General features: G+C 44.1%; 2 protein-coding genes across 2 annotated transcripts; both read right to left on the bottom strand.

Moving 5' to 3' along the window:
* Positions 1–355: 355 nt before the first annotated feature.
* ADRA2B (adrenoceptor alpha 2B) lies at positions 356–5,176 on the bottom strand. The gene has a single exon (XM_075601265.1). The coding sequence runs from the start codon at positions 4,698–4,700 to the stop codon at positions 3,471–3,473; it is 1,230 nt and encodes a 409-aa protein (XP_075457380.1). The 5' UTR covers positions 4,701–5,176; the 3' UTR covers positions 356–3,470.
* Positions 5,177–6,047: 871 nt separating this feature from the next.
* LOC142494697 (uncharacterized) lies at positions 6,048–10,220 on the bottom strand. Its single transcript, XM_075599128.1, has 4 exons — positions 9,977–10,220; positions 8,001–9,368; positions 7,796–7,917; positions 6,048–6,140 (listed from the first exon to the last, which is right to left on the bottom strand). The coding sequence occupies exons 1-4, from the start codon at positions 10,218–10,220 to the stop codon at positions 6,048–6,050; spliced, it is 1,827 nt and encodes a 608-aa protein (XP_075455243.1).
* Positions 10,221–22,580: the final 12,360 nt, after the last annotated feature.

Here is a 22,580-nt window from a genome sequence, read left to right as displayed (position 1 = left end):
GCAATTTGTTTATATAATTGGAGTCAGTTTAACAGAACACTTCTCCACCTGCCTGTCTAAGGTGATCCAGCTTACCCTTCCCTCGCTTGTCCCCCAACGCTTATGCCATGTAAGCTGCTCCTTCGTGCCAAATGTAAGGAGGGAGACTGCTTCTCATGCTCAATGCTGGAACTCTGCCCTTATCCTAGTGGCCTCATAGTAATTGCAGTGGGAAAAAAATACACTTTATTGCCGACCCACTACTAATAGGATACTCTTAACCCATTTGCTGCCAGAAGGGTCCCTTCTGGCAGCAAGAGAGTTAAACCACAGCAGTTTCAGGGTTATATACTAGAGTAAAATGTTACTCGTGGCTTAAAAAAGGTGAGACCCCCCCCCCCCCAAGGCATTTAAATAGTCCAGTTGTACAGGTACACAATGGTAATATGGTCATCCTGACTTCTGAGTAAGCTTCTACTGTCCGGCCTTCCTGCCTCCCACCAGTCTCCCCTACAATCTATCCTAAATGCTGCTGCTAGGATCACTTTACTCTCTTCTAAATCTGTCTCAGTGACTCTCCTGCTGAAATCCCTCTTCTGGTTTCCAATTAAACTCCTTATCACTGACAAAATTCTGCTCCAAGACGCATTTACCATAACACCCTCCTGTCTCTGTAAGTTCTCCCTAATTACCACATAGATTGTAAGCTCTTCGGGGCAGGGACTCCCTTTCTTATTGTTACGGTCATGTCTGAAGCGCTTATTCCCATTATTTGTTATATTATTATGTCACGTGTATTACAACATGTGACATAATATGAAGCGTGAGGCGCTATGTACCTGCATGGCGCAACTCGCGTTCCCCCTGTAAAAGAATGGTCACTGAATGCTGGGCTGGGTTCTCATTTTGAAAATTATGCTGCAGTAAAAAAAAAATCTGGAAATAAAAAACACAGAAACCCATTACTTCACATTTTAGATTTCAGAGAATCGGCTTAAAAATACAACTCAATATCGAGCAAAAGTAAAAGGAATTAATGTTTATTGGGTTAAAGGGTCAGTCCTACATAGGACCAAAAGTGACCTGATGACAGTGACATATTACATAAATTAACTTAAACGGTCAATCACTTGTAGGACCAAAGTGACCTAGTGGCAGTGACATGTTGAAGGTAGGAAATCTTGATGCCCGACACCATTCCTTAAAAATATCAGATAATCTCCAAATCCTCCAAAATCGCCATTGTTTTTATTTACAGTGGGGCCTATGAAACAATACTCTTGATTAAGGAAAAGCAGGAAGGATAAGGGAGCGAAATGTTGAAGTCAGAACAATTAAACCAACTCTACATGTGAGTTTACCGGTTCATAAATCATTTCCAAGAGACAGGCTACAGTACCGTTAATCCAGTAAACAGGCCCGTGTCATTAGGCTACTTTGGCTTTACAGTACAGATGTAGCAAAGGTTAATGCAGAATAGCGCAGATTTCCCACAGGATTCAATGAGAACACAGAATACAGTATCTCACCCTAACTCGCCCACAAGTGCAAAAAATATTTGCTAAATCTGTATGTTGTTTACTTGAAGTGCTGAAGAAGTTATTTATAGGGCAAGTAAATAGTGTCAGCTCTGAATAAATCTACAATAAACCTTGAGAAAAGAAAAAAAAAAAGTTGCCCAAGAGTGTTCCCCCCCCCCCTTGTTTTAAACCCTCAAACACGGTGACACTGCTTTCAAAGAAACTTGAGCCACTTTCTCAATTATAGCTATTGTTTCCCGGATTGCAAGAAGCTGCAAAGGGGTTCATACAGAATGATCTTTGTCCTGACACTTTGTGGAACATTCTCCACAACAAGAAAAGTAAGATTTCCCAGAGAGCAGTACATTCAAATGGAAAACATTTCACTTAGTGCGGCCATACTATAGCTATAGAGATCAGAAAGGGGAAATAGCACTGAAACAATTAGACTCGTGGTCTCTTCTTCATGATCAACTACTTCAGATGGTCTTATCTTCATTCCTCTCGCTCCCTCCCCGACAGGTCAGGTGTTCAGAATAACAATGTGTCAGCACAGATGGCTGTATACTAGGTATAAAAGCAGGTATATCCTGAAAATATTTTTTTTTGAGGGGGGGGGGGGGGGGGGGAGTTTGTCCTACCTGATAAATGGCTTAAAACGTTTTGATGCATTACCTGCTACTTTGGCATTAATTTTCACATTATTAGCAGCAGGAGGTCTTTGAAGAAGCGATTCTTGTGATCATTATGTTGGAGAAACTGTTCGAGTGTGCTATTTCCCTCTTTTTCTGACTTTCTCCAAAAGACACTGTGTCCTCCTCTTCCCCCTGTTATTATCTTGAGAAGAAATCATTATGATGCCATCATTAGCCAAATGAGACTCATGCACAATAAACAATCATCACCCAAGTGGAAAAAATGCTGATCTTTCGCAAGCACAGAAAAGTGATCGTTTCTAACGGGTTTAATCATTTTAATTAGTTGTGTGTGTGTCCATTTAAAAATAAATAAATAAAGAATGTAATCCATGGTACTCAACCAAAATGGGATGTTTTGTAACTTAATATTTTAAATATAATTATTTTCCCTTGTAAGTGTTGAAAGCGAAGATTCGGTTGCCTCCGTTTCTGTATAAATCAAGTACAAAAGCATATTCCTTGTGGCCTCCGAGTGTTTGTCAGCTAAGTGCTATCATAGAGCCAAAAAATAAAAGACGAGGGGAGCTTTGCCTGTGCAAACTTATTGAACACAGTGACATCAGACATAAGGGATGCAAGAGGAAATGGAGCCTCAGCTCACTGTGCTGAAACAGACCTTATATCAGCAATCCCCCCAGAAGCCTATGAATTTAACTCCTATAACGTTAGTATCTGGCCCCCTTGACATGTCTTGTTCTTCTAGTGTTAGAAATAAAAAAAAATATAAAGATTTTCTTTAACTTCTGGTGGTTACCTTTAGACAGCACTGGGCTCTGAGGAGAGCTTCATTTTAATCTACCAGGAACTTAATATTTCAACTGCTCAATTACTCCTGAATGGAGCATCAGATTTTCAAAACAAACCGCTTATTAGAAAAAAGGACAAGAGATTGCTTAAAAAAAAACAAAACAAAAAAAACACAATAAACCACATTGCCCAGGTGATTCCTCTTTCAGTGTAGTGGTTAATCTGTAAAGTCTGAAGTAAGGTTCGGTGTAGAGATTGGTTAGAGCCGTCAAGTTTGATACAGGTTCATTTAACCCTAACTCAGCTTGGGATATAAGTATTAAAAAGCAATTGGTTGAATAGGGAGAAGCAGCATTTTCTTTTATCAAACAAGACAGAAAATCAGCAGTGACGTATCCATTTACTGGCAAAGTTGATCTAAAACACAGCCTCCTCTCTCCAACACACGCGTCTGTTTTAATACCAAGTTATCCAACTCCAATAAATAAGAAGTTCTGGTTATAGGAGCCCCCCTCTCTGCTCCTTGTCACCAGACTGTCTGTGCCCAAGGGCTGCAGAGGATTCTCCTGAAAGCCTTTCTGAAGTCCTGGTTGAATATTGTATAAATGACAGGGTTGAGGGAGCTGTTACAGTATCCTATCCAGAAGAAGAACTGGAAGACGCTGTCTGGGATGTGACAAAGTTTAGGGCAGATAGCACCAAGGCTGTAGGTGAAAAAAAAAGGGAACCAGCACAGAACAAAGACCCCAATTACCACAGCCAAAACAAATGTGAACCTCTTCTCCCTGTTGATGTGGCTCCTCTTCTTGGCGAGGTTGGGGGCCGAGTTTTTACCGCTGCTGGCCAGCAGCACCACTCCTCTGGATGTGGCAAGAGTGTCCATCATGGGTGGCCCATGGTCATTGGTCTGCTTTGAGTTGTCCCCATGCTGCAGTGGGTTTGCGTTCTCTGTCTGCTGGTCATTGTGCTCCTGGGCTGCAGGAGAGGACACTGTGATACCATGTTGCATGGACCCCACTTTCTCCATTGGCACACTGAGGCTTTGGGTATGCGTATGAGAGCGAATAGATGTCCTAACAGTGGGTCTAATGCAATGTCTAAATAACCCAGATGCCTTCTCCTGTGGGTTGCTGCCGTTTGTGCTCTTCCTGCTCCTGCGCTTTGCTATGAGATAAATCCTCAAGTACACCAGGATCATGATGAGGCAGGGCGCAAAGAAGGAGCAGATGCTCGAGGAGAGGATGTACCAGGGTTCCTCATTCAGTTTGCACTGGGGCTTGCCATTGAGAGAGTCCTTCTTACCCTTGTAGATGAGAGGAGGGAAAGAAATAAAGGCTGAGATGGTCCAGACTATCAGGATAATGCCCTTGATCCTCCTGGGGGTCCTCTTGGATGTGTATTCAATAGCTTGACTGACGGACCAGTACCTGTCCAGGCTGATGGCGCAGAGGTGAACTATGGAGGAAGTGCAGAAGAGGACATCCAACGCCAAGTACATTTCACACCAGGTCTTCCCAAAGTACCAGTATCCCATCAATTCATTAGCCAGGGAGAAAGGGATGATAAGAGTGGCTACCAGGATGTCCGCTGCAGCCAGTGACACCAGGAATAGGTTCTGAGGAGCTTTCAGGGAGCGGCTGGTGAGCACTGCTATGATAACCAAGATGTTCCCAAATATGGTGAAGATGATGAGGAAGGTGATTACTGCAGCTATAGCAGCGGTGGCTTGTATGGAGTAAGACAGGAGCGCAGACATGGCTGATTGATTTAAAGGTACTTCCTAAAAACACAGCTCCCCTGCTCTGGAGCAGAAAAAAAAAATTGTCTGTGATACGTCTAGGAAAGCATTAGGTCCCCAAGCTCAGGGTCCATCAACACAAGATTACTGTGACACAAATTCTATAAAATCAGTGTAACCTCAGCTCCCAGAGATCTGACTTTAAGAAACTCATGAGAAAAAAAAGTTTCTTTCCAGGCTTTGGAGGATGAAGTGGCGCTGTACGTGAAGTCAGACCCCGGTGATGCAGAATCCCCTCATTATTGGGTCCAGGGAGGGTCCTTCCTCTAAGGTTTGCTGTGAAATCCGTGCCGTGTCGGTGCTGTTCTCCCTCAGGTGGGAAATGGTGCCTCTGCTCTTAAAAAGACTGGAGGAATAGTTTCACCAGCCCCAATGAAGTGATGTCAGGTCCTCCACAGCTCAGCCCCCCTTCCCCGAGAGGGAGGGAACAGAAAGGAACTGCTCATCCTCCACCTACGAGCTTAAATTCTTAACTTTATGGATTTGTGTGTTCCTATAACCCAGTACTAGGACCCACAGTTTACTGACTGGGTTTAGCAGGTGAATGTCTTTTTTTTTTTTTTTTATTTAAATAAAGTCAGTAAAAAGCATCACTACAGCAGACACCAACTGCTTTGGACTGCACAGGAATTAATGCAGCCACCTCAGGGGTTAAATCCAGTTAAGAGTTTAGAATTCACCTTGGCCAAAAGGGAAGACGAGATTATAGTACACTAATAAATAAGAGACTGAAACGTGTATAACAGACACTATTCTGTCTCTCTCCCCCCTCAGGAAATTAAGCCACGGAGTTAATGTTGGGGTAAAATATTGCAGGAGCCTCTAGAAATTAACCCCTTCAGTGCTAAAGTAACCATCTGGCTATGTTATCACTACAACAGTTAAATGGAACTTCATGCAGGATTAGACTCACGTAGCCCTTAGAGTTTCGTGAATCCCCCTATAGTCAGCTTCACGCTGGTGTGTGTAGGGGTTGTCCCCTTGTAGCCATCAACACGCTGATCACCTTTTAGAACGTCCGATCTCCCTATAATACAGCATGTTCAATTTCAGGGGACCCAGGGGGTGGGGGGGGGGGGGGGGAGTTGCTGCTGCTTGCTGGTTCTAAAATTCACTGCAAGACCCTCTGGCACTGAAAGGGTTGCTACTTGCTGTTACCATCTCACTTTATTTAACCCGCACAGAGCTTCAGCACCACAAGACTGCACTGCGAGCTCCCTCTACTGGCCCCAACCTAGAAGAGCAGACTGCCCACCACACACACAGGCTGCAGATGAAAGTCCTTTATTAAAAGGTTTATTAGCATCACAATTCACATCCTCCACACTGACCAATACACAAGTTATCAATGAGAATGTTGCTGTCAGCTGATGGACCTAAAACTCCTTCTACAGCCACCTAGAAGAAAAAACAAACAAAAAAAATCTTTAAAACTATATTGCATCAGGACATTCAATCCTTTACATCAGTGGTCTCCAAACTTTTCAGTACGAGGGACACATCGTATATTCTACACATTTTCGCGGGTCAAAGAAAAAAAAAATCTATCACATACACTATAAATGAATGAGTTTTATTTGGATCTTTTTGAGGGTAATTGGCATGATATGATTCAGAACAAAAAGAGAAATGTGACAATTACAAAGAAAGGATGACGTGTTTACACTGGGAATATATACATATACATATACATACATACACATACAAAAAGTGACACTGTGTGCTCATTTGCATGTCATTTCCCAGAATCCCTTGCTACAGTGGAAGTGCTGTATGCTGGGTGATAATGGGGAAAGGTGGGGTTGCAGACCTGCCTAAGACATGCAGATGAGCATACCGTTATATTTGCATATTTGCTTTTTTTTTTTTACTCACCATAACTTAACTCGGATAGATACAAATATATATATATATATATATATATATATATATATATCGGATAAAATCTTGTGGGGGGCCTGATGTGACACCCGGGCCAGTTTGGAGACCCCTGCTTTACATAATACCCAAGTAAGAATTTACAAGACATTTGACTTAAAAAAAAATATATATATAAATAAATAAAAGTAGTACCACGGTTTGCAAAAATGTGTGCATTAGTAAAACCTCCCAGCACCATCACATCTCCTGCTTGGAGCAATCGTTTCCATTGCAATTCTGGGATGTTACCTGTACATTGGGGCTCAACTGCTGAGGTATTAACTCTATCTGTGCCTTAGTCCATCCTGTATGAGGCTGCCCACCACTCGACCACAGCCAATGCCATCCTCCCACTTTGTCAACAGGTCTGGTATAGACGTTTAATGTACCTTTCAGAATGGGAGGAGGGGGGGGGGAGATGAGGTTAGCCATGTTTCAAAACCACTTTTACATTGTATACGCCTCTGGGTTAAAAATATGCGCAAGAAGTTTTACATATAGTCATTAAATTAAAATTGGGGCACCATCACATGGAAACTCCCATGGACTGCAATGTGCCACAGAACATATCGTAGTTTAAATGAATACCCAGAGTAAGAACCTTAAAATTAAATACTGTTACTTTAAAAATTGTGAAGAGATTTAAAAAAAAAAAAAAAAACACACACACCACACGAAAAAATGGTGGAAGAGGAAGTCTGCAAGTTTTGGGACGCTAGTGCATTATGCTCAAAATGCGGTGTGTGAAAACGGCGTGTTACTAATATGGACATGAACATGCTCAGGACAAGAAGTAGGATATATTGTAGTATATTAAGCAGCAATATTAAAAGCGTTCCGGACAATGTGTGCGATTTAGTGCATGTAAAGAACAGCTAAATGTTTATCCAATTCTACTGAGCAGATATCCACGAAGGATGAACAGTTCCTGCCTTGAATATGAAGATCTGAAGTTAAGCTTTTTGTGGGTATGTGCAGAATGAAATTCTAGTCCCACCTCCCCCACCATAAGTTTTAGAAGACGACAAGACTACAACCTGGATAATACACTACATCAACAAAAACTACAGAGTGGACACATTATCCATTGTATAGAAAGAACTCTTAATTAGCATGGTACACTTACCCATTACATAACCTAGGGAGCCATACCAGAAAGAAAGGCACTTAGGGTCTTGTAAGATGGGACTCAGGAGCAAAGCCTTCTGCCCTGGGATTGAAGTCATTGATTGATTCTTTAGTGAAATGTGGACACCTGGTGGATGGGAAGGAGAGAGAAAAAAAAATAAATGCTGTGATTTGTCTCCAAGAATAGGAACCAGACAAAATAAACCCTACCTCCAGGTGTGTCCCCATTAGCGTAATGTTGAGTATGTGGACGGCCTCTCCTTAGGACAAAAATCCAATCCAAGTCATCAGCTGTACTCTGCTTCCAACCACACAATCCCTGCTCAAACCCACAGATCTCCTTATGTAGATACATCTCAGCTGCAGACTCCCGGGTTCTTTTAGTGTGCAACAGCTGCTCAGTGGTGTCCAGCTGCACAGGCAAGCCAGTAAATTCCCCATTCTGCAGTGGAAATAACCTGGATGAGTCCCTTCTTTTCACGCTTCCACGTTGAACTAAAGCCCTTAAAGGATGAGAAGGTTGCGTGCTGGCCCCAGAATACATCTTAGAAATCTTTAAGATCTGATACAGGGTAGATCTCTCCACAGGACGCCTTGTGAATTTGGTCCTTCCATATATAGGATGCTCGTGGCTGCTCAAGTAAGGCATGGGCAGTGCCCTTGCACGATGCATCTGTGCAGCTGCTTTCTTTCCTGAGCTTGTATTTCCTAGCACTTCACTGGGATGCACCCACTGGGAGAACCCAATAGCTATAGGGCCCTGAGGATTAATGGATCTTGATGTTTCCTCCATCGCAGGCTCAGCAAATGACCTCTTGCCAACTATCTTGAGAATCGCTGGGCTCAGGGCTGCATCATTTTTCTCTAACAGCTCATCCCATGCAGCTTCCATCTCCCCAGAAGACCAATTACCCATTGAATGAGTAGACTCGGTGGGGACAACCGTGATCTGTTCCTCTGCCCCCTTACTTTGGGAGACCAAACTTTCATTAATGTTCTGCTCCGCTGAACTCCAATAGGTTGATGTAGAAGTGCTCTGTCCTTCATTCCCCCGCCAAGTTGTTTCTGTGCTTTGCAATGTTACAGATGCCTCCGTCGGTGGTCCCAGAAGTATCCCTTTGTTCACTACAAATATCTCTTGTGCTGCTTTGGTGGTTAAATCAGTAGTATTATTGTGTTGCAGAATCTCCTGCTGCAATGTGGGTAATGGCTGCAAGGCACCCCTCTCAGGGGATATCTGGCTAGTCCCTGTAGATGTGGCAGCTTCAAAGCCTCCCATTACTTCAAGAAAAGTCACTTTCCCAGATGAAGCGACCCCCTCTGACTCTACCTCTGCCCTGGTTCCCCTCTCAGATGTGGTGGTCAATGGAGGGAGATTGGTGCCAGAGCCGACCTTTTTAGATATGCCAGGTGTGAGCTCTCCAGATATGCTCCCCAGAAAGGTTGTAGGGGTCTTGGAGCTGAAGGTGCCAGCTGTAGCTGGGCTGTGTGTGGACTCCTGGGTAGAGCCGATGGTCCCTTCATTGGGGAAAGTATAAACCATTGGAAGGGAATCCTCAGTGACCTGCTCCTTGTCACCTACAAGAGATCAGACTCCAATGAATTACACTTATTACTAAAGAAAAGGAGGCTGAGGGGAGATGGGATTATGGTACACATTACATAGAGAGAACAGACAGAAATAAACCAGTTCTAAGAATTGGGACATACAGGCTAAAAAGATTACAGATGTTATTTTTAAACAATGAATAGTGCAACTCAAAAAAAAAAAAGGTGATTTAACATCAGTTCCTTAAGGGCATTAAAATAAGTAATGTTTACCAAGCTGGCTATTTTGACTTTTACTATACCCCTATATGTATCCTCCTCTCCACCCAGACATGCCTCATCTCTATTCAGCCCATCTCTGCAGTTCAGCAATTGTGAATCTCTCTCCCACATCTATTTTATTTGTCTCCTGGAAGTTTAAATATCATCTGCGCTGCTGTGAACTTGGTCTGTCCAAGAAATGTGCATCAAGTGTATAGAAAAATTAGATTGAATGCACCAATGTAGTTTCTAATTTAGATTTGCATCACCTTTATGCGACATACCCCATACAGCTGCCTTCTGTCCAGGAGACCAATTACTCATTAAATGTCTGGCCTTTGTGGGGATAATATTGCTCTGTACTTCTGTCCTCCTACTTTGAAAGACCGAGCTTGTATAGGTGTTCTGCTCTTCTTGACTCAAAATGGTTGATGTTCTCTGTCCTTCACGCCCCTGCCGAGATATACATGTGCTTTGTACCACCGGAGAGGTCTGTGACAATGCCTCAGTCTGTGGTCCCAGCTGTATCACAGTAGGTGTCCCTTTGGCCATGGCAGATGTAATCGCCCGTTCTATGTTGGTGTAATCCATAGAAATATGGTTTTGCCGAGTCTCCTGCATTGCACTGTGTATTGGCTTCAAGGATACACTTTCAGGAGATATCTGGCTAATTCCTCTAGATGTGGCAGCTTCAAAACCACCCATTACTTCAAGAAAAGTTACTCTCCCAGGGGAAGAAGCGCTCTCAGGCTCCACATCCATGCTGACTCGTCTCTCAGATATGGTGGTCAAACGAGGAACATTGGTGTCGGAGTTGATCGTGCTTCTAGAAATACCAGGTTTGAGCTCTCCAGCTGTGCTCCTTAGAGAAGCTGTAGCTGTCTCAGAGCTGAAGAGGCTAGCTGAAGTTGGGCCGTTTATGGATTCCTGCTCCTTGTCACCTGCAAGAGATCAGTCGCCAATCAATTACACTCATTACTAGAGAAAGGAAGGCTGAGGGGAGATAGTATTATGGCAAAGACAGAAAGAAAAGGAAAAAAAAAAAGGAAAATAATAATAAAAATAAAAAATAGATTGTATACAAAAAAAAAATGTATACAAATTTTTTTTTATATCCATATGCACCCTCTTCCCAGATAGACCTTATCTACTATGTACAGCTCTGCAAGGGTTTGTTTGTGTGCCCTCCCCCATTGCAAGTGTGAATCTGCATCACCTCTTGCTGTAGCTATCTCAGAGCCAACAGAGTTAGCTGAAGCCAGGCTGAGTGTTGACTCCTGGATGGATTGTAGTTGGGAGCTGATGGTCACTTCCTTAAGTGGGGGCTCAATGTTCCTTTCTTTGGAGCAATCATAAATAATGGGAGGGGAATTTGCAGTGGCCTGCTCATCCTCACCTGCAAGAGATAAGCCCCCAATCATTCACACTCATTAGTAGAGAAAGGGAGGTTGATGAGAGATCAGATTATGGTACAGATTACTGCAAGTAGATGGTATAAATTTGTTATACAAATCATGACAACGCTGGCTAAAAAGGTCACAAATGTTATTGCTACACAAAGAATAAAGTGACGACAAATAAAGGGGCTTTAACATCAGTTCCTTAAGGATATGTAACGATTAGAAGTAATACAGTACATGAGAAACACCCAGGTTAGCCACTGACTCAGCTATACATAGGTCCAAGAAATGTACATTGTGTCCTTACTGAAAGTTAGATTAGTCCATTCAATGGGAGTTCTAATGTCATTTTGTTGCTATATGACATTGATACAAAACATGCCTGGCATGTCACATTAAAACACGGCTTTGCTCCAGGGGAGAAGTAGAACTCACCTGTTGATGGTTTATACTGGGAGCAGGAGTAATATTTGTTCACCCTCAGAATGTCGGAGGGGCTAAGTTTTATCCTCTGGCCAATTTCAAGATTGGAATAGGGGCCCCTTGGAGTTATGGTGGGAAGTCCTGACCTGCTGAAGGCGTATCTGCAAGGAGATTCCAATTATAATCATGAGGCTCCATAACTCCACTCACCACAAGCCCAGTCTCTGCAGCATATCTATCCTATGCTCCATCGACCAATGACTGGCTGGAGACTAAAATCAAAGCCCTTTAAAAAAAAGTGGCACTGCTCTTGTATCTCGTCTACAGTCTGGTTTTACCATTAGTGCTGAAGACTGTCATTAAGATACTACAGCAGGATATAAAAAGCAGAAGCATTACCAGGGGTTGAATAGGCTTTAAAAAGTATAAGTACTGTGCCCAATTTAAACAGGATTCACATGTGAACAGCAGGGCAAAAAGGTATTTGTAGAAAGGGTAGAAAAGAACCCAGTGTAGCACTCAAGTTCACCCTCTGGTGATTAGTGTATGATTTAAAATATAAACTTTATTTAATACAACACATATATAAAATTATGGGTGTTAAAATGACGTAATAGAGGTCGTAGGATCATAATACTGACAGCCATAGGGCTCGTGATCAATATAATAGATGTCTCCTGTTGTGTATCAATATCACACAGGAAACTAAATCCTGATAAAAAAACCTCAATGGGGGTGAAAAGGTAGGGTTAACGCGACGATGTACTTCATCACCAAGTCACACTAGGCAGTATATGCATAAACCATGTGTGGTAATGTTGTGACTGGTGGTCCGAAACAAATATATTGTGCACCAGTAGGTCTCAATATGCAGTTTCAAAAACCTTCCTCACTGGTAATGGGTGTGCACACAGTACTGTGTGGAGCTGATCACAGGTAAACCCCAGAGGTTCACAATATAGGCATATAGTACCCTACAGTGACCTCTGTAACACTGTCACAAGTGGTGATAGTTGAGAGTGCTTAAAGTGTAATGCTGGGCACCCTGATGTGATCAGCTGTGCACATGGATTAACACTGTATATGAGGAGGCGGAGGATGTATATAATAATGATATTAGCTCAATAGCGGTATATAACAGCACATATCTAACAAGACTGCAGTAAGTACTGAGTGTGGAGCAATAACCCTAACAATATTCAGTGACAAGAGGCCCTAAGTGTCCATCGGGGCACTGGTAGCCTGTGTAACAGCGCGGGCAGGACACCGCATCAACTCGCGGTCAGAGACATGAATGCGGAAGCGATTACAGCCCTGCGCGTGCACGTGTGGGAACAGAGCCGACGCGCGCGTTTCGCGAGGGGCTTTCTCAAGGCGAAACAGTAAGAGTTACTAAGGGTACCCTGCAGGTGAGCAAGTATATATAGGGAGCCTCCAGATTGTTGACGTCACTGCTTAACCCTTGAAGTGCCCGGCTATGCGTGGAGCTGCAGCAGGATCGCAGTGAGTATATCACTGTATGTGACTGCAGAGCTGGCACAATAAAGATCTGTCTGTCTGACTCTTAATTATTACTAGTGTTGTAGTTACAGATAAGTCAGACTTTGACACAAGTAGAGGTAAAATACACTCTCTATTTGGGCTACAAGGGTAATATACAGATGGTGTAGTATATACAGTTTATTAAGTAATATTAGGGGATGCTAGGGTCCAGAGATGCCCTAGATGGATTCTTAAGTGATAAAGCAATAGATTAATAGTCAGGATCTGGAAAAACCTGATATAGGCACAGCAGAATAGAAGATACATCTATTATTATACACATAGATGACAGTGTATATAATGAGCTTGACAGAGTGCCCAACATAGTGGCTGTCACAGAAAAGGAGTGTACAGGCACCCCTCATTGAGTCCTCTCGGAGAGAGTGTTCCAAGTATATAAATCCATCTGGACTCTTTTTGGAGTAGGACCTTGTCCCAATCTCCTTTTCTCTGTCCTCGCAAAGGGTGTTCGATCCCGCAAAAAGAGACCACCTTGAGATCACCGTCATGACACAGATTAACATGTCTCGACAGTGGTTTATCAGCCTTATTTCTGATGGTGCTGTTATGTTCCAGCACCCTTAGTTTCAGACATCTGCTAGTTTTTCCAACATATACCTTCCCGCATATACATTTGCCCTGATATATGACCCCAGTACTCAGACAGTTGATAAAGCTGCGTATTGTGTACCGCTTGGTATCATCCCAATTACCAAATTGTTTGGTGGTGGTCATATACTGACATGCCTTGCATCTCTGGCAGGTGTATGATCCGGTGGGTTTTGGGGGAAGCCAGGTCCTAGGTGTCTCCCTTTCTACCTATTCAGTGTATACCCAGAGCACCGTTCACCGTTCACTTTCTATGAGGCAGCAGCAGGGGCTCCCCTACTACCTCAAAAAGGTATTTGGACTGTATTTTAGAAAGATGTAAACAATATTCATGTTGTAGATCTAGAAAAAAGGCATACTAAAATAAAAATCACTGGTTAAAGTGGAGTTGTACATTTGTAAACAAAAATAAACATGATCTCCAGGGTGCAAAAACAAAAAAGCAGTGGTACTCTGCATCCCTTAATACACCACCCTTCAATTACATGCCACATATGAAGATCATATAATAGCAAACATTGAAATGCACCATGAATTTCCTGAACATTCTGGTATACACCAGTCACTTGCTCTGTGTATAGCTGTGGAGGTGGCACTATAGGATATCATGAATGGGGATCTTTGGGCTGTGAATAAAAAGGATTCAATTCTTCTATTTAAATCTCACTAAAATATGAAGATTAAATCTCACGTCAGAGGCCTTGAATCCTGACAGTTATATCTCCCCAATGCAATAAGATGGGTAGTATCAGCAGAAATCAAATTAGAGGCCTATGTAAACTGCCAAGAAGTATAGTACTCCATTTGTGTTTGTAATGTTTTAAAAACCCATTGACGTTCTGCACTAAAAAAAGTCATGCTTATTTCAGGTCAATGTTTTTCCGATCAATCCACTTAATTTAAACCTGTTAAATATGTGGCGATCCTTTGGTCAGGGCTGCCGACATGGGGGGGAAATGGCACGCGGGAGAGAGCCGGGATAATAGGGTGACCATTTTTTCCCCCCAGGAAAGAAAAAAAAAAAAAAAGGGACAAATGTCACAAAAGTGAGATCGGGACTTTTCGACCACATGCGTGCAATCGGCGCTTGCTGGGTGCGGCCAGTGCTGATAGGAAAATTGGGACAGTGGCCCAAAAGTTGGGACAGAAACCTAAAAACCAGGACCATCCCAGCTAAACGTGGATGTGTGGTCACCCTACAGGATGTGTCCCTGGCCCGGTGGCTGCTGGGGTCCAGCCCAACTTTTGTCCGGCTGCTGGTACTCTGGTTAGTGCCAGCCCCGGCTCTCCCCAGCTGTGGGCCTCCCTCAGTCCCATGCAGCTTCTGGCACGTGCCAGCGTCAGAGGCCCAGCATGCACCGGTGTCAGAAAGAGGCCCAGCGCAGGACTGTGAGATAAACAAGGGCCCGGCAGCCTGAGACCATCACCAAGGTAAGGGTGTTCTGTATGGATTTGAGGGCAGGTCATCATTAGGAAATGAGTGAGGAGAATAGTGTGTGGGTCCAGGGGGGGGGCACACCCCAGAGGGAGGGAGGGAAGGATTGAGTGTTGGTGTATGGGGTCAGGAGGAGTAGTAAGAAAAGGGGAGAATTGTGCGTGGGTGTGCAGGGCAAGGAGAATTGTGTGGGGCCAGGGGGGAGAAGTGTGAAATGGGGGTGGGGGGGGGGGGGAGGAGGGGGAGAGAAGGGGTTTGGTTAAAACTAGTCCTGGGCCCCGGGAAATTTGTCAGTGGCCCTGCCTCTGGTTACTTTTGTCTTAGGAGGGAGTAAAACTGTGGTTATCACATATCCCTTATGTCTTTCTACAGCCATTAAATGACAGACAATAGGATCCTACCTGGAGTAGTGTAGGATGGATTTTAGTTCGTATTTCACCACCATGTTGCTGGTGTCATGTTTACAGAAGTTCCGTTCATAACCTGGAAGGGGGAAATATTATGAAATCTGTACTGAAAACATGAACCTGCCACGGTCAATAGAAGCTTTAGTGAAAGCAAAATCCAACAATGTGAAAGTTAAAAGATACAATGTATCCTTAAGATTGAGGCCTGTTATCTAGACACTTGGCCATCAACAGAGCAAGTACAGTACACAGCAAGTACTGTACAATGTCCCATCCCAACAAATGTATGAACCAAATCAAAGGCAGTCAAGATAGTCCAATGAAAGTTCTAATTTTATTGGAAATCTGCAGTTCATTTCCCCACCTTTTTTGTTTTTACATTTATTTTTTTAATATCCATCTTTGTGATTATTTCAAGATGGCTACATAATACCCTGATCACAGCAGCATTGGAATTGCAGCTGTACAGATGATGTACAGCTTAGAGGAGATGAAGGAGGATATCAGAAATGTCAAATACAAAGGTTTCAGCAAAGTGCAGGAGGGAAGCGTATGTACCATTTTTGATCTCGTTCCAGGTGATCTGGATGTAATCCCCACGGTCAGCTCTGGAGTGCTCATGCCAGAATCCAGCCACGTGCATCAGCTCATGCAGTGTCACCCCCTTTCCTCTCTCTGTCCTTAAGCATTCGAAGGCCAATGACACCAGCTGCATCCCACCGGCACGGCCCACGTTCGAATAACAGCTGGGAGAAGAGACAGCACACAAAGCAGGAAAACAGCAGGCCAGTCTTGCCATGGTCACTAGGCTGAAGGACAATAGGCTGTAGCACTTCTAGAAGGTGGGCTAAGAAAGTAGCTCAGTGGTAACGTCACTGCCTCTGAAACGGGTGAACCTGGTATGAATCCCAGTGTCAGCTCATTGTGACCTTGGGCTAGTCACTTTATATCCTAGTGCTTCATGCACCAAAATTAGATTACAAGCTCTGCAGGGCAGCGAATACTGTCCTGCAAAAAGATCGTAGTAAACCTAATGGCAGTTTCAGGTTTAATCAAATAAAAAAAAAAAAAAAAAAAAAAAAAAAGTTTAAGTGTTACATCTTGTCCTAGGAGGTACTGACCCTTTAAAAGTGCTGTCCCGTCTAGAATCCCAATGAACCATTGGCAGTGTCATGATAACCCTTCTAACCAGCATTACTGGAGTTCTAGATTTCCTCTGTTAACTGGTGACATTCTACAGGCAGCACAGGGCAGCATTTCAGGTTAGTGTGGTGCCAGCGTTTCCCCAGTCTTGATACTTCCCCGGTGCCCCTTACCCCACAGCCGGCTCGATGGAGATGTAATCCCGCTCATTCGTGCGGTTCACAAAACAAATGCACGTGGAGTTCTGCAGGTCTGAGAAAGCCTCCATTAGGGTCTTCCTATCCGAAGCATCTGCAGCAACAAGAGGGAAGACCATATGAACACCACAAACACCACATCTCTCTTTCTGACAAAGGGCTCATTTATTGCAATATGCCTAGGCAAGATCACGCTCACACTACTGGAGACCTTTCGTGCTGGAGTGAGCTGCTATTCATTGCTGGTCAATTAAACATGCAAATCAAGACGTTGCAGGCCCCCCTTTGCCGTAAAGGTGATACCTTCTAAGGCTGCGTCCATACAGGGGCAGACAGCGTGGACGCGTCCGCACGCTGAGCAATCAGACTGCCTAAAGGCAGTGATCGCGTCTATACGGCGTGCGGGCGCGTGGAAGCGGGGGCATGCGATGCGTGTGAAATCAGTTAAAACTGATTTCTCGCGCGATTGGGCGAACCGCTCACGTGATTGCCCTATGACGGCGAACCAGCTCTGTGACATCACTGGCCCGCCCATAGACACGCCCCCGGGCGGCACGCTTTCCCTCAGCCTCTGCGCGCCTCTTCACGGCTGCAGTGTCTATGGACTCAGCCTTAGACACTCAGAACATTGACACAATATGAGCAGGTTAAGTCACCCACCGTAGGCAGAAGACATCACATACGGGATAATCACAGATCCGTTTCTCTTTGGCCACTTTAAAACCCGAGGAGTGAACGTGTTGATTAATTTCTGGGAGGGAGGAAGCAAACAAAATACAACAACCTAACGTATGTATTTTCATGGATTTATTGGATTCTTGAGCTACACAGAGAATTGCACAAGCATTTACCAGTCTGCATATAGGATGCCATATCTGACTCAATTAATGGAGGAATATCTCTGTGGTAATGCTACTGCCTTGGAAGTAGGCGACCCACGTTTTTTAATCCCAGTGTCATCTTTTCTTGTGATTTCAGGCAAGTAAATTCATTCCCCTATACTTAGACTACCAAAATAAGATGGAATGCTGTATGGGGAAGGGACCATGTGTGCTTGTTCTATTCAGTGTACAGCGCTACATACGTACACGGCCAGTGCTATAAAAAGGAGATATAAAAAATAAGTGCGCGCGGTCCCAAAAGTTCTTGTATGTCCCAAACAGTGTGATTAAAAGTCTCTCTGCAGCTCCTCACTCTCCCGTGATCAGCTCCCCCAGTGCAGTTTGGATTCACTGTGAGCCGTTTTTATGTAAGTGTTATTTCATGCATATTATAAATATTAATTACTTTTAAATTTATACCAACAGTGTGTTTTCTCTTCTATAAAAAGGAGATACTGTATAGATATAAAATAATTAGGAATTACTGCCACCTGGTGCTAAACGTTAGGACTCACATGTTTAATGATGTCTCCCTCCATGAGAAAGCTGCTGTCTGGGGCCTCTTTGGGAATAAGACCTTGGAATGAAAGGTACAGTATAGAATTGACACATATCCACATTCCCAATGGGGATGGGCTTGTAGCCATGAAAAATACAAGCGCAGTGACTCTGCATTCCCATCCCACATCCAGTACTATAAAACTTTAATGTCCCTTAAAAAGGTGTTCTCTGCTTCCTTACAAAGATTCAAAATCACCCTTAAAGAATCTATTACTCCTCTGCACGCGGTTAGAATGATTATCTTAATCTTTTATCTAGGCACATCGGATAATGTGACAAGCTGGGGGGGATAAAAAAAGAAGCTTTTTGAACGTTTATTGGAGATCACATCAGCGCTTCATGGGCTAGATAGTCAGATGAGTGTGAGGAGACAGAAGAGGCATAGGGTGACAGTGACATGGTGATCATGTAAACCAGGCCTGCACAACTCCAGTCCTCGAGGGCCGCAAACGGGCCAGGTTTTCAGGATATCCCTACTTCAGCACAGCTGGTTCAATTAGTGGGTCAGTCATACTGAGCCACTAAATTGAGCCAGCTGTGCTAAAGTAGGGATACCCTGAAAACCTGGCCTGTTTGTGACCCTCGAGGACTGGAGTTGTACAGGCCTGATGTAAACGCGCCAAGGAGCGGTCACGTGATTTTGAAGCGAGAACGCTGGCACAGTTACGAGACCTCTTGCCCATTCCAACGGCCGCTTCATTTTCAAATATGATGTGCCCATTCAGGAGATATAATAATTAGAAATATTAAATGTCTGGAAGGTCAAAATGGAGCTCTCCTCAGAGCCCAGTGCAGTGAAAGGTTACCGTAGTAACCTCAGATGCTGGAGATAAGAAAATCACCAAAACAAGGAGATTACAAACTAAAATAGAGAGCAGGACATGGTTGGGGGGGGGGGGGGGGGAAATACTAACATTATAGGAGTAATGGCTTCCATGAGCTCCTGCTTTATTCATTTTTGCTTTAAGTAGGACTGCCTATTTAACAGCCAGAGGGGCCTGCAACACATTGCAGAGGGATTTAGAATACCACACACTGCGATATTGTATCTCAAACAGACAGGCTGCATGGTGTTATATAACTTCTTGTCACACTTTACCAAGTCAAGCGTCAGAATTGAAAGACCGGTTTCCAGGCTGTGGGAAGCCCTGACAATAAGAGAATAAACAGAAAAGATGCTTACGCTGGTTGATTTCCTCCTCTGTGCCCACAGCTGGGATTCTGTGAGGGGTCGGCTTCCCAAAAACACCTAAAGTAAATTACCAATTATATACATAGTAGTGGAACATTTGTACGTGAAGAGATAATGGGGAAAGGCAGATTGCAGACCTGTCTGAGGCATGTGAATATACACACAGTACAGTGTCTGGTAAATGGCTTCTTACATCTAGATAGATTATACCCTTTCACTGCCAGAAAGGCCTGATACAAACTTCAATGTAATACTCTGCAGGAGCCACTGGCAGAAACTGGGGTAGAATCCATACATTTCAGACCATCCCAGCTATGATATTATTAGCAATACAAATGAGTTCCCTGACAGTGGTGCGCAAAGTGGGGGACACGCAAGATTTTTCCGGGGGGCACAGCGTTGCAGGGGCACAGCGTTGCAGGGGCACAGCGTTGCAGGGGCACAGCGTTGCAGGGGCACAGCGTTGCAGGGGCCCCGCACTCGCCCTCCCCCCCCCCCCCAAGGCATTTAAATTAAATGCCGAGAGATCCCGTGTGGCCCCTGCAACTCTAAACATACTTTAACTCTGCCGGCGTCAGGACTTGTAACACGTGGTCATGTGACGTCATGCTGTGCGAGGTAAGGGGGGGGGGGGGGCGCCCCACAGGAGCTGAACAGGCAGAGGGTGCACAGCAAAAAAAGTTTGCGCGCCCCTGCCCTAGAGGACCAGGACATTGGCGAACAACATCACTACTTTACCAGCAGCTCCAAGCAGCCAAATTCCAAACAGCAGCCTCATGATGCACAGAGATGGGCGTTGAATCTCACAGGTTAGCTAACTCTGCAGCTGACCCAAATCATCAGGAGGGAGGGGCCGGACACTGAATTTATCTGATAACTCCCCTCCCCCATAAGAAAAAAATATAAGCAACATTGATATTAATTTGATTAAAGAGCTATTTAAGGGTCGTGGGGGGGCTAATGATCAACTAAAACTACCAGCTCATAGACCAAGGTGTATTAATAATTTTAAATGGGAGGTGCATACATGGACCAGGGTATAGACAAAAAACAAAATACTAAAGTATTAACTATAAAGAAATCCACTTTGTTGCACACCACCAAATAATAAATACTAAAATATAACTTTATTAATCAATAGGTTACATAAAACATGTATTACTGTACAAGAAGAACAGTAATTAAAATATACAGCGTGTAGGCATTAGTGCCACCTATGATTCTTACTATTACTGGCTGAAAAAATACCAGGGCAAGAAGACCAAAATGATTGGACAATAAGTATGGTCAATGTCACAGCCACATAGAGGGATGTGGCACGGTAGTTATTATAACAATAGTACCGTTAATGGCTAATAATGAGCCAATGTGAGTATCAGACCTGGATATAAACAGCACTGTAGTAGACTGATAGTGAACTAGATATAGTGATCAGCCAACCCAAATATAGGACATATATCCCAGCAATGATTTCCCAATATTAATATATAGATGGAGGGATGTTGTGAGTAAAAGGAGGGGGGAGGGAGTTGTGTATGGTGTGCGAGTAAAAATGGGTAGAGAGAGTTGGGGTGCTGCAGAATTTCACAATATAATTATAGGCTTCCTTATACAAAAAAAGGTTGGAAAGCACTAATTTACAGTTACACTGTATAGTGTACGTCATGAGTAGGGTGACCATTCATCCCGGTTTTGCCGGGACAGTCCCGTTTTTTTGTAGGCTGTCCCGGGTGACAGTCCGTCCCGGAAATGTCCCGGGTTTTGCCCCTGGTGACTGGTCCCTTGCGCGAGTTGGCGGCGGTGCGCGGGGGCAGCATGAGGAGGATGCGGCGGCCGTGAGTATTTTTTTTCCCCCAATAGCAGGATGCCGGGGGGGGCGGGGCTTTAGAGTAGACGCAGAGGATTGGTTGGAGGTCAGGATATGCCGGGGGCGGGGCTTAGTATCGGGGACAGATGGTGTGTGTGTGTGTGTGTGTGTGTGTGTGTGTGTGTGTGTGTGTGTGTGTGTGTGTGTGTGTGTGTGTGTGTGTGTGTGTGTGTGTGTGTGTGTGTGTGTGTGTGTGTGTGTGTGGTTTTTTTCATTCACCAGAAGGAAGGCTCACAGCTGGCAACTGAAACTGCCGGCAGACTGAAAAAAAGCCTCTCTACTTCTGGCTCCCTATAGTGGCACTACAGATAAGCCCCATGTCTCCTGTGTGTGTGTGACTGCCCCCCCTCCCAGTCTGTGTGTGTATGTGACTGCCCCCCCTCCCAGTCTGTGTGTGTATGTATGTATGTCTTTATTTGTATAGCGCCATAAAATGTACATAGCGCTTCACAGTAGTAATACATGTCATATAAATAACAAATATAAATAACAGATCATGGGAATAAGTGCTTCAGACATACTGTAAAAGTAACATTAAGGAAGGAGTCCCTGCTCCGAGGAGCTTACAATCTAATTGGTAGGTAGGGAGAACGTACAGAGACAGTAGGAGGGAATACTAGTAAGTGCGTCTGCAGGGGGCCAAGCTTTGTGTCATGTGTCCATGATTATCCAGTGCTACTCATATGCTTCTTTAAGCAGATGTGTCTTAAGGTGGGTCTTAAAGGTGGATAGCGAGGGGGCTAGTCGGGTATTGAGGGGAAGGGCATTCCAGAGGTGTGGGGCAGAAAGTGAGAAAGGTTTAAGGCGGGAGAGAGCTTTAGGCCTTGGCCATGTTTGGCGCTTGCTCGCTCTCGCTTGCTGCCGCTCGCTCTACCTGGAGCTTTTTGCTGTCCTTACAGAGGAGACAGCAAGCGCTTGGGAGGCGGGTATCACTGTGTGTGTTGGTAGCTGTCAGTGTGTGTGTCACTGGGGAACGTGTGTGTGTGTGTGTGTGTGTGTGTGTGTGTGTGTGTGTGTGTGTGTGTGTGTGTGTGTGTGTGTGTGTGTGTGTGTGTGTGTATTATATAATATTTTAAAAATTAAAAAAAAAAGACATGTTGTGAGAATAAATTATTTATTAACATTGTGCAACTTTGATAAATATATTCACGCACACACACACGCACATACACACACACACACACACACACACACACACACACACACACACACACACACACACACACACACACACACACACACATGCATACACAAAGGCACACACACACACACACACACACACAAAGGCACACACACACACACACAAAGGCACACACACAAAGGC

The sequence above is a fragment of the Ascaphus truei genome, chromosome 5 (assembly GCF_040206685.1).
Source record: "Ascaphus truei isolate aAscTru1 chromosome 5, aAscTru1.hap1, whole genome shotgun sequence".
NCBI lineage: Eukaryota > Metazoa > Chordata > Amphibia > Anura > Ascaphidae > Ascaphus > Ascaphus truei.
Note: the sequence above shows the minus strand (reverse complement) of the source record. Positions and strands in the feature narration are given on the sequence as shown.